This window comes from Carlito syrichta, unplaced genomic scaffold (genome assembly GCF_000164805.1).
Source record: "Carlito syrichta isolate Samal-C Ts95f unplaced genomic scaffold, Tarsius_syrichta-2.0.1 Scaffold309091, whole genome shotgun sequence".
Classification (NCBI taxonomy): Eukaryota; Metazoa; Chordata; class Mammalia; order Primates; family Tarsiidae; genus Carlito; species Carlito syrichta.
Genome location: NW_007253187.1, coordinates 271231 through 282409, shown reverse-complemented (window position 1 = coordinate 282409; position 11179 = coordinate 271231). Strand labels below are relative to the sequence as shown.

Sequence of the window (11179 nt, the reverse complement as noted above, 5' to 3'; positions counted from 1 at the left end):
CTAGGCCGGGCTCAGTGGCTCAGCCTATAATTCCAGCACTTTGAGAGGCCGAGGCTAGCAGATTGCCTGAGACCACGGGTTCGTGACCAGCCTGGACAACTTGGTGAGACCTTGTCTCTACAATAAAATAAAAAATAGCTGGGTGTGGGAGCGCTCATCTGTAGTTCCAGCTATTCGGAAAGCTGAGGCAGAAGGATCACTGGAGCCCAGCAGGTGGAGGCTGTGGTGGCTGGGGGCGTGCCGCTGCATTCCACTCCAGTCTGGGCGACAGAGTGAGACTCCAACTCAATAATAATAATAATAATAATATGGAGCCTAGTATTTAGCAGTGAAGAAATGTTGGTTCTTTATTTCTACCCCATTCCTTTTTCTCATCTGCAGAAACAGATACAAAGGAAAACATTTCACTGGTTATCTATACCGTATCCTTTGAGTATCTTTAGCCACAATTAGTAAAAAAATCTAATAAAATGAGATGCCTTAGAAGTGAAAGGAGAGAGAGAAAGGGTTTGGATGCAGGTAAATCTTAGAAGGGCCAACACTGAAGGCTCCCAGGACCTCAAAAGGGTCTTAGGACTTGAGGATTAAGCAGATCATAAATAACACACTTAATAAATAACAACACAATGACTAATAAGAAATTTGTTTTTCATTTTGGAGAAAGAAAAATAGGGGAAAAGTCACACACATTAACAATCCATGATGCTAAGCTCCTGAGGAGTAAAAGTTTCCCAGCTAAGAGGGATGTACCCCTCAGTTTTATCAGTCTAAATAAAAGCATCTGCCCCTTCACCAGAAAGTCCTCTACTCAGAAGGAACTGACTGGGAAAGCAACCAATTCAACTGTGAAGGGCTGAAGTTTCCAAACACAGCTGCCATTTTCTGTTGTGCATCTTCATCTCAGTGGTGTCATGTCCACTACCCGGGAAACTTGTGGCAGGGATCCCAAGGTGAAACAGCAGCAGATGTCTATGAACATTGTGTGGTGACAGTGGTTCAGAGGCTCTAGACTCATAGCTCTGCATGGTGGGCTTCTGCCTTCAACAACTCACTCGGCTTCATGAAGATGCCTTCCATGGCTTTCCAGTAGTTATTCTGGCTTGGCTGGGCCATGCCATGCACCTCTTTTTGCCCACTGATAGGTCTACCATATTGTTCTCCTGTGACAGACAGCAGTACCTCAGTGGAAGAATGTCTGAACCGCACTTCACCATCTCTCACCCAGTAGGGCCCATTACAGAGCACTGTCCAGTCATCCAGATAATCACCTTCCCCTTCCTCACCAAAAGCACTCACTTCCTGGAAAATACAAAAAGGGGTAACATTAGTATAGTGACACATAGGCTTAAAAGGGGAGGCAGGCAATGGAAAGAATAATAAGGTTGCCCAGAAGTTAAAAATGGGAGACTTTCCAGGGTTGGTTGGTTGGTTGGTTATTTTTGAGACAGAATCTCACTCTGTTGCTAAGGCTGGTATGTATCCTCGAACTCTTGCACTCAAGCGATCCTTCCACTCCAGCCTCCCAAGCAGCTAGGACCACAGGCACACGCCACCATGACTGGATAATTTTTGTATTTTTTGTAGAGACAGGGTCTTTTGCTTGCTGGTCTTGCCAAGACTGGTCTTGAACTCCTGGCCTCAAGCACTCCTCCGGCTTTGGCCTCTTAAAGTGCTGGGATTACAGGCTGGAGCCACCATTCCCAGTCTTCCATGTTGCTTAAAATAAAATAAAATCAGCCAGGCTCGGTGGTTCAGCCTGTAATCCCGTACTTTAGGAGGCTGAGGTGAGTGGATTGTCTGAGCCTGTGGGATCAAGACCCACCTGAGCAACTTGGCGAGACCTCATCTCTACAATAAATCAAAAAATTACCCAGGTATGGTAGCGTGTGCCTGTAGTTCCAGCTACTTGGAAGGCTGAGGCAGAAGGATCGCTGGAGCCCAGCAGGTTGAGGCAGCAGTGGCCGGGAGCAGCCACTGCACTCCAGTCTGGGTGACTGAGTGAGACTCCAACTCAAAAACAATTTTTAAAAATAAAATGAATAAAATCAACTGTGTGGGGGGGGATCAGAAAGACACAAAGGGCACAGAAAAGAAAAAGACATTAGTTCCTATAAGATTTTGGTCCACAGTTTATATCTGAGTCATGGTACCAAAATGAAAAAAAAAAAAAGATGATTATGGTTCAAACATTTATTTTGCAATTAATACTATATTTGCCTTATTTTTTTAATTATAGTTTTATTTTTCTTTCTTGAGTTGGAGCTCACTCTGTCACTCAGGTTGGAGTGCAGTGGCATGCTCACAGCCCCTGTAGCCTCGACTTGCTGGCTCTATTTTCTTGACATGGATCCTTCCACCTCAGCCTTCCAAATAGTTGGAACCCCTGGCTGATTTTTTTATTTATTGTAGAGATGCGGTCTCGCCATGCTGCTCAGGCTGGTCTTGAACCCCTGAGCTCAGGTAATCCTTTCGCCTCCACCTCACAAAGCATTGGGATTATTATAGTCTTAAAACACTTTATATCCCTTGTTCTTTGACTTTAGATATTCTTGCTTCATTCCCTTAACTAGATTTTTTTTTTTTGGAGTTGGAGTCTCACTCTGTCACCCAGACTGGAGTACAGTGGCTGCTCCTGGCCACCGTAGCCTCGACCTGCTGGGCTCTGGCGATCCTTCCGCCTCAGCCTTCCAAGTAGCTGGAACTATAGGCACGCACTACCACGCCCGGCTAATTTTTTTATTTATTGTAGAGATGAAGTCTCGCCAAGTTGCCCAGGTGGTCTCGAATCCACGGGCTCAGGCAATCCACTCACCTCAGTCTCCCAAAGCGCGGGATTATAGGCTGAGCCACCGAGCCTGGCTCCCTTAACTAGATTTTAAGTGACCCAATGAGAAAGTTGGAAAGGGGATGGGCTCTGGAGTCAGACAGATCTTGAATTTCACTCAGCTCAATCCCTTCTTGTGTAACACCTTTCAGTCTTTGTTTTCTCCTCTATAAAATGATGACAATATCACCTTACAGAACAAATGTGAGATTGAAATGAAATAGTACATATTACCTGAGCAAAGTACAGCAAGTTCTCTAGATTTCACTCCTCATCTAAATCCCATTCTCCTTAAGGCTAACTATTCAGTTTTTATATAACAGCAATTTTTAAAATTAGTGATTATTTCAGACATATGCACTAATAACTATTTCATTTTAGATTATTAAAAAGCAGTCATTTGTAAATATAGTCTGCAAGATAAAAGGCAAAATGAACTACACATAAGCCCAGTAATCTACTTAATAAAATTGTTTCCTGTGGGGGTACTGTGTGAGCTTTTTGGCCCTGTGTGAGCTTCCTGCAATTCTGCTACTGCTATACTTGTATACATACTGGAACTGAACAAGTAAATAAGTGGATGGCAGATAGTGGGAACAAGGTATCACATTGATGGAGTGGGAATTTACAAATAAGCACAGGGAGGAGGCTACAATGACCTAAGTGGTAATGAATTAAGAGAGACTTCAATAAGAACCCTAGCCAGATGCAGTGGTGAACACCAGTAATCCCAGCTACCTGGGAGACTAAAGCAGGAAGATTGTTTGAGCCCAGGAGTACGAGACTGCAGTGAGCTATGATCTTGCCTGTGAATAGCCACTACACTCCAGTCTGGACAACATAGTGAGACTCAATCTCTTGGGGGGGGGGACTCACGTTTAACTTAATATAGATACAAATGGTTTCACATTTAAATATTTATAGATATACGTGTGTATACTTACATTATACTCATACATATAAGTAAGTATATACACATATATTTCTTTACTCTGTCAGGTAAGAGGGCCTAAAAGAAACATTCCAGTAGCAACAAGCTCACACAGGGCCTAGATCTTGTTGTAATATCATTCTCCAATAAAAGGTAGCAAGACTCCTTGGAGAAATGGTGATTCTAGTACTTGGGCAAAAAATAAACAAGATGGGCCTGGAGCATCTTTTAGTGCTAGAAAGTAAGGAAGTCCTTTAAAACATACACAATGAGATTCTGTCAAATAGACAGAAAGTTAACCGAAGGACCTCCAAACAGTCAAAGTTGGAACAGAAGCAACAAAATACAGTGGTATTGGATTATAACTCAAATTATAAAATATCCATGAGTTCATAAAATATAAGTAAATTACTAAATAAGAAAATAAATTTGGGAGACGAGAAAGACAAATCCCCCATATGGAATAATCCCAAATAAATTATGTAGATATTCTATCTCAGGTGGGGGAGCATAACTCTCCAGTCCTTAAGTGTGAAACATACACAGTGACTTCCTTACAAAAAGTGCAGTATGGAAATGGGGAAAATGAAAAAAGAATAACTACAGGAAAAATCTAACAAACACCCCTTCAGCCAGGTGGTCATGGTCAACATCAACAGTCACAAGTCATATAGATAGTATGTACCCCTGATATGATATGATAAAAATAGCACTTTACCCTGTGATCTTCCTCCCAAAACTCTTTATAAAATCAACTGATCATAAAAAAAAAAAAAATCAGACAAATTCCAAGAGAGGTATTCTACAATATACCTGACAATACATCTCAAAACTGCCAAGGTCATCAAAAACTAGGAAAATCAGAAAAACTGTCACAGCCAAAAAGAACCTAATAAGACACAGCAAGTAAATGTGATGTAATATCTTAGAACAGAGAAAGGACATTAGGTGAAAAGCAGAATAAACTATGGACCTTTTTAAATAATTATGTATCACTATTGCTTCATTAAATGTAGCAAATTTACCCTACTAAAGTAAGATGTTAATAGGAAAAACTGTGTACACAGAGCAGGAATGGTGAGAAGAAGGGAGTCATTAAAGGGTCCACAGTCCCTGAAAGCGCAAAGCTTTAAAAAGTGGCACAATATCTAATCCATTTTCCTAGCGTGGCTAGTAGCATCATTTAAAAATAAAAAATTTGCTTTTTTTTTTCTGGGCCTGTGGAAGTGCTGGATCGTCTCAGAGAAAGCCACATGCCTTTGCTTCTTCCCTTTTTGCCCTGTGAAAAGCAGGTCTGCGGAGTCATTAGGGAGGACGCTGGGACATTCAGAAGCCAGGAGATGGAGAAAACAAAAAAGAAAATCATTCTATCAATTGAATTCTCAACCGTCCCTTCAGCAGCCTGCTATGTGGACAAGCACAGTGTTGTCTTTGTACAATAGAGTGTCCAGTTCTCTCCAAATTCATAAAGATGAGTTCTTATAATAGTAAATGTCCAAATTTCTCCTAATGGATGGAGATGATTTCTTAGATTTGGCTTTTTTTTTTTTTTTTTTGAGTTGGAGTCTCACTCTGTCGCCCAGAGTGGAGTACAGTGGCCGCTCCCAGCCACCGCAGCCTCGACCTGCTGGGCTCCGGCGATCCTTCCACCTCAGCCTTCCAAGTAGCTGGAACTACAGGGTACAATGGAGTATTTGCAGCCTTGGCAAATTGAGATGGAGTCCTGCAGTCCAGCAACAAGCCACCAGGCACCATTCCTGTGCCACAGTTCACAGCATGCTCCGCAATGCGTGCCACATCCGGCTCCACCTCCAAACTCCCAGTGTCATGAGGCAACTCAACCGCAAATTGCTACAAGTAAAAACTTGCATTTCTTTTTTCTGGCCTCCTCTAGTCCCCTTGGATCGCATCAGTGGACCCAAGCCATGTACAAAGGATCAGAAATGAGACTATTTCTGACTTTTTAATTATCGCTAACAATTTCCCAGGTGATGCCCAAGCTGCTGATCGGCAAACTACATATTTAATAACAAGGTTCTAGTAGATAATGTGATAATTCATTATTAGTGAAATATTTTAAGATAAACTGCCAACTGTATTTTCCCTATGACAATGACTATGAAGATTTTCCCTATTAACCCCCTTTACTTAAGAGAATAATTGCTTCAATAAACAACCTTGAAACATCTAACCTTTTAGTTAGTCTGAATTTAATCACTATGCACCTTGGCAGATGAGGTAAATTATGCTTAAGCTACATTTTTTTCCTTAAAAGTTCCTTTTTCTATGCATAGTCTGTAAGTAATGTAGAGTGTGGCATCTAGCAGTCCCCCTCCTCAAATTCCCCTGCAGAAGCAAAGCTGCATGCATGGGAATAAATGGGATTCTCATCTCATGTGAGCATTTCCCAGTAATGAGATAGCTCTTGGGATAATTTAACTGACCAAGAGAGCCAATCCAGACAATCCTTAATCAGAATGCTATATTTTCTAGTGCTTGCCATATTAGATTTTAGCCATGCCCTAGAGTTATAAAATTGCTTACTCATCAATTCATTATCCATGGCACTAACACTACTTATTTTGGCTGAGGATTCAAGGGTATACTTTTAAAATGAAATGATAGAACTACAGTCATTAGTCATAGCAATATTTAGAATCTGTAGGCTTTTATACTTAGTTTGAAAGTTTTCCCACTTATTTTTTCATGCTTATTAATTCTTTGTTCTTAGTTTCTTCCCTGCCTTAATCAATTGATATACTGTAGAAAGTTGTGGATAAGGTAAATTTGTATGAGAAAAATTGTAACTTAAATACACTTAAAATAAATTCCTATTTAATTTTATAATGAAAAAAATAAATACAAATTAAAAATTTAAAAACAGGAATTTAAAAATAGCAATTATTATTGCAAGTTGGAAAACACTGGGTTTCTTTATTGCAGGATTTATCAGAATTTAGGATATGCTAATGTGTATCTAGTCTGTCTTTCCTCCCCATTTCTTAATTTGGTCTAGATGTAAGGTCTCCACTTTGACCAGACACTATTTTCTTCACACTTATAAAACAGAGCCATTTCTCCAGGTTTGCACAAAAGAGAACATCTAACCCTGAAAAAGAAAGGGTTAAGAACCAAGAGATCAAACAACAACTCAATTGAGTAATGCAGAGCAACAATGATCCACTGGATGGTACCTCACCTGGTTTCCAGAAAGAGGTGAAGTGAAGTGGTGACTATGTAGGTTTCTGCCGGTATTGACATGTGTCAGCCGGATAGGCTGGCCACACTTGATGGGGGTTCCCCTCTCACATACTGTGGCAGTCTTCCCCCGTATCCTCCAGTAACTGTTGCTGTCATCCACAGAAGTTACACCTGTCACTGACTGTTGCCCACTACCTGCAGTTAAAAACAGAAAGGCAACTCTCTTTCCCTGCTGATGAACTGTGCAGAGGCAAAAGCTCAGGTGTATTCAAAATTCAGCTTCACCTATAACATAGCACCATAGCCCAGAAAGACACTGCTGTTGGAGGTGTAATGGACTGCTTTACAAGAAGTGCTGAAGACCACCCACATCCACAATGACCTAGCATGTGGAATGTGCAAAGCTGTCAAAACCTTAGACAAGCAGTAAGTCCATATTTGTGTGTTTACATCTAACAGTGATAAGTCTATATATGTCAAGTTGGTGGAGGCCCTTTGGACTGAATACCAAATCAACCTAACTTAAGGCTGATAACCTTAAGAAACTAGGAAAATGGATAGACCTCTGTAAAACTGAGAGGGAAAACCTTGTAAAGTGGTGGGTTGTAGTTATGTCATAGTTAAGGACTATAGCAAAGAATCTCAGGTCAAGGATGTTATCGAAGTATACTTCAGATGAAAGAAACTAACAAAAATTTTGGTAATATTTTTTCTTCTACAACATTAAAATATTTAGGAAAAATACTAAATGTGCTCACATAGCATTAGTTATTATATGATAGTCTATACTTAAACATGTGTCAATCACAAAATTCCAAGCATTTTCAAGAAAAGATATTAGACAGATAAACATGTTTGTTTGTTTTAAAATAATTAGAGATGAGATCTCATTATGTTGTCTAGGTTAGTCTCGAACTCCTGGGCTCAAGCAATCCTCCCTACTCTGCCACTCAAAGTTCTGAGATTACAGGCATGAGCCATCACACTCAGCCACTTGCTTGAATATTCTTATTTGACACATCCATCTATTCTCTGAAGTAGGTATTATTATTATTATTATTATCATTAATTTTTTTTTTTTAGTAGGGGTCTCACTCTGTCACCCAGGCTGGAGTGCAGTGGCATACTCATGGCCACTGCAGCCTTGACCTGCTGGACTCGGGCAATCCTTCCACCTCAGTCTTCCAAGTAGCTGGAACCACAGGTACATACCATCACGCCCAGCTAATTGTTTGATTTATTGTAGAGATGAGCTCTCCCCAATTTGCCCAGTCTGGTCTCAAACCCCTGGACTCAGGAAATCCTCTCGCGTCTGCCTCCTGAAGTACTGGGATTATAGGCATGAGCCACTGTGCCTGGCAGTATTATTAAATTATCATTATCCCCAATTTATACTAGGGTATAAGAAAGGTTGCACAGCATGCTCAAATGTCATACAACTCTAAGAAATAAGGCTGGGGTTGAACCTAAGCAGTCTGACTCTAGAACTAACACTCAACTAACTCCACCACATCATGTCCCACTAAAGGTCATGTTTTTCCTCCAGCTTTATTTTCTGTTAAGTTTTCCTAAACAGGCTATTCCTATAAACTCCAGGGATATTTTCTTCCATAGGCCTCATTTACTACCAGATTCTTTGAAGGCATCCCATATTTCCCAGATACTTTCCTCAAATATTCCCACCTCTTCAACCCAGCTTTGTCTTCAGTTTCATGGCCTTGCCTGACCACAGTCTTTCGATGCTATTTCCCTTTTACCATGTAACACATTATGCCTTGTGCCAGTTATCTGGGTTAATGTTGCAAGTTATCGACACCTCTCTAATAGCTTCTTCCACTGAGCTCATCACTTTATTATATCTTTTTATTTTTTTTTTTTGAGTTGGAGTATCACTCTATCACCCAGACTGGAGTGCAGTGGCCGCTCCCGGCCACTGCAGCCTCGATCTGCTGGGCTCCGGCGATCCTTCTGCCTCAGCCTTCCAAGTAGCTGGGCGTGGAACTACAGGAGCGCGCTACCACACCCAGCTAATTTTTTATTTATTGTAGAGATGAGGTCTCGCCAAGTTGCCCAGGCGGGTCTCGAACCTGCGGGCTCAGGCAATCCACTCACCTCAGTCTCCCAAAGTGCAGGATTACAGGCTGAGCCGCCAAGCCCAGCTACATCTTTATTTTTTATTTTATTTTATTTTTTTTGAGTTGGAGTCTCACTCTGTCGCCCAGACTGGAGTGTAGTGGCACCCTCTGGCCACCACAGCCTTGACCTGCTGGGCTCTGGCGATCCTACCACCTCAGCCTTCCAAGTAGCCGGAACTACAGGAGCGTGCTACCACACCTGGCTAATTTTTGATTTATTGTAGAGACGAGGTCCTGTCAAGTTGCCCGAGCGGGTCTCGAACCTGCAGGCTCAGGCAATCCACTCACCTAGGCTGAGCCACCAAGCCCGGCCTATTATATCTTTAAAGAAAAAAGAAGCCGGGTGCAGTGGCTCAAACCTGTAATCTCAGCACTTTGGGAGGCGGAGGTGAGAGGACTGACTGAGCTCAGGGGTTGGAGACCAGTATGAGCAACATGGTGAGACCTCGTCTCTACGATAAATCAAAAAATTAGCTGGGCATGGTGGCACAAGCCTGTGGCTCCAGCTACCTGGAAAGCTGAGATGGAATCACCTGAGCCCAGCAGGTCGACAGTGGGGTGGCCATGAGTGTGTCGCTGCACTCCAGCCTGAGTAACAGAGTGAGACTCTGACTCAAAAAAAAAAGAAAAAGAGCTGGGCTCGATGGCTCAGCCTGTAATCCCGTGCCTTTGGGAGGCTGAGGTGAGTGGACTGCCTGAGCCTGCAGGGTTCGAGAACCACCTGGGCAACTTGGTGAGGCCTCATCTCTACAATAAATCAAAAAATCAGCCAGGCATGGTAGCGCATGCCTATGATTCCAGCTACTCGGAAGGCTGAGGCGGCAGGATAGCCGGAGCCCAGCAGGTCGAGGCTGTGGTGGCCAGGAGCGGCCACTGCACTCCAGTCTGGGCGACAGAATGAGACTCCAACTCAAAAAGAAAAAAAAAAGAGAAAAAAACCCCCAATTTTTCCTTTATACTTCTGGTTACTGCCTTACAGTGCTGTCAGATCTCACTACATCATAATATACATTTTGTTTCCTACTTTTTTTACTTTCTAGTCAACCCTTCACTTCCTCCCCCCAATCTTTATACCTTGCCATTACCCAGAGTTCTCTACCTGGCCCTCATCTGTTTCTATCAGTAGTTCTTAAACAATTGTGGAGGTCAGAAACACATTTGTGTTTTAACAAGTTTCTCAAGTGATTCAAATTGACTGAGAACCACAGTTCATCCTAGGACATCTCATTTACTACCATCACATCTTCAACCACCATCTGTAAAGGTGTTGTATTTAACTCTATATCTTAGGCTCAGCACAGATATCTCTTCTGAGCTCCAGACTGAACCTGGCTCCCAAATCTGGCTGCCCATCAGAACCACCTAACGAGTCTTTTAAACCTATAGATTTCTACTGCCAGACTGCTGTCCATCTCCATTCTAACTCAGTAGATCCAAGGTAGGAAATAAGATCATTTGCTGCCTAACCTGGAGTCCAGTGGTGCAATCATAACTCACCGGAACCTCAAACTCCTGGACCCAAGTGATCCTCCTGCCTCAGCCTTCCAAATAGCTAGGACTACAGTCACACTCCATCATGTCTGGCTCATTTTTTCTTTTTTTTCTTTTTTTTTTTTTTAGAACAGAGTCTTGCTATGTTGCCCAGGCTGTTTTCAAATTCCTGGCCTCCTAAAGTGCCAGGATTATAGGTGTGAGCCACCACACCAGACCTAGCATTTATCTTAGATGCCACTCACATCTCACTACCTGAAATTCTTTCTCTTTGTTTTCATGGTCTGATAAATTGCTTGACTGATTCACTACTGTATCTCCTGTATCTGGAACAAACTAGTCCCAAAGTAGGAGCTCATTAAAACTTATACTGGTCAGGCATGGTGGTTCATGCCTGTAAAGCCCAGCACTTTGGGAGGCCAAGGCAAGAGGACTACCTGAGCCAATGGGTTCGAGACCAGCCTGAGCAACATGATGAGACCTCTTCTCTACAGTTAAAAAAAAAAAATCAAGCAGGGCTCGGTGGCTCAGCCTGTAATCCCGCGCCTTTGGGAGGCTGAGGTGAGTGGACTGCCTGAGCCCGCCGGTTCGAGACCC

The 11179-nt window shown here is 42.3% G+C and overlaps 1 protein-coding gene across 1 annotated transcript in view; it reads right to left on the bottom strand.

Annotated features, from left to right (window-relative positions):
• Nucleotides 1-631: 631 nt before the first annotated feature.
• SDF2 (stromal cell derived factor 2) overlaps nucleotides 632-11179 on the bottom strand; it is a 12861-nt gene continuing 2313 nt past the window's right edge. The window contains exons 2-3 of the mRNA XM_008066700.2: nucleotides 6955-7151; nucleotides 632-1299 (exon numbers count right to left, since the gene is read on the bottom strand). Coding sequence (XP_008064891.1) covers nucleotides 1012-1299; nucleotides 6955-7151 — 485 coding nt within the window. The 3' untranslated portion in view covers nucleotides 632-1011. The remainder of the gene's footprint in view (nucleotides 1300-6954; nucleotides 7152-11179) is intronic.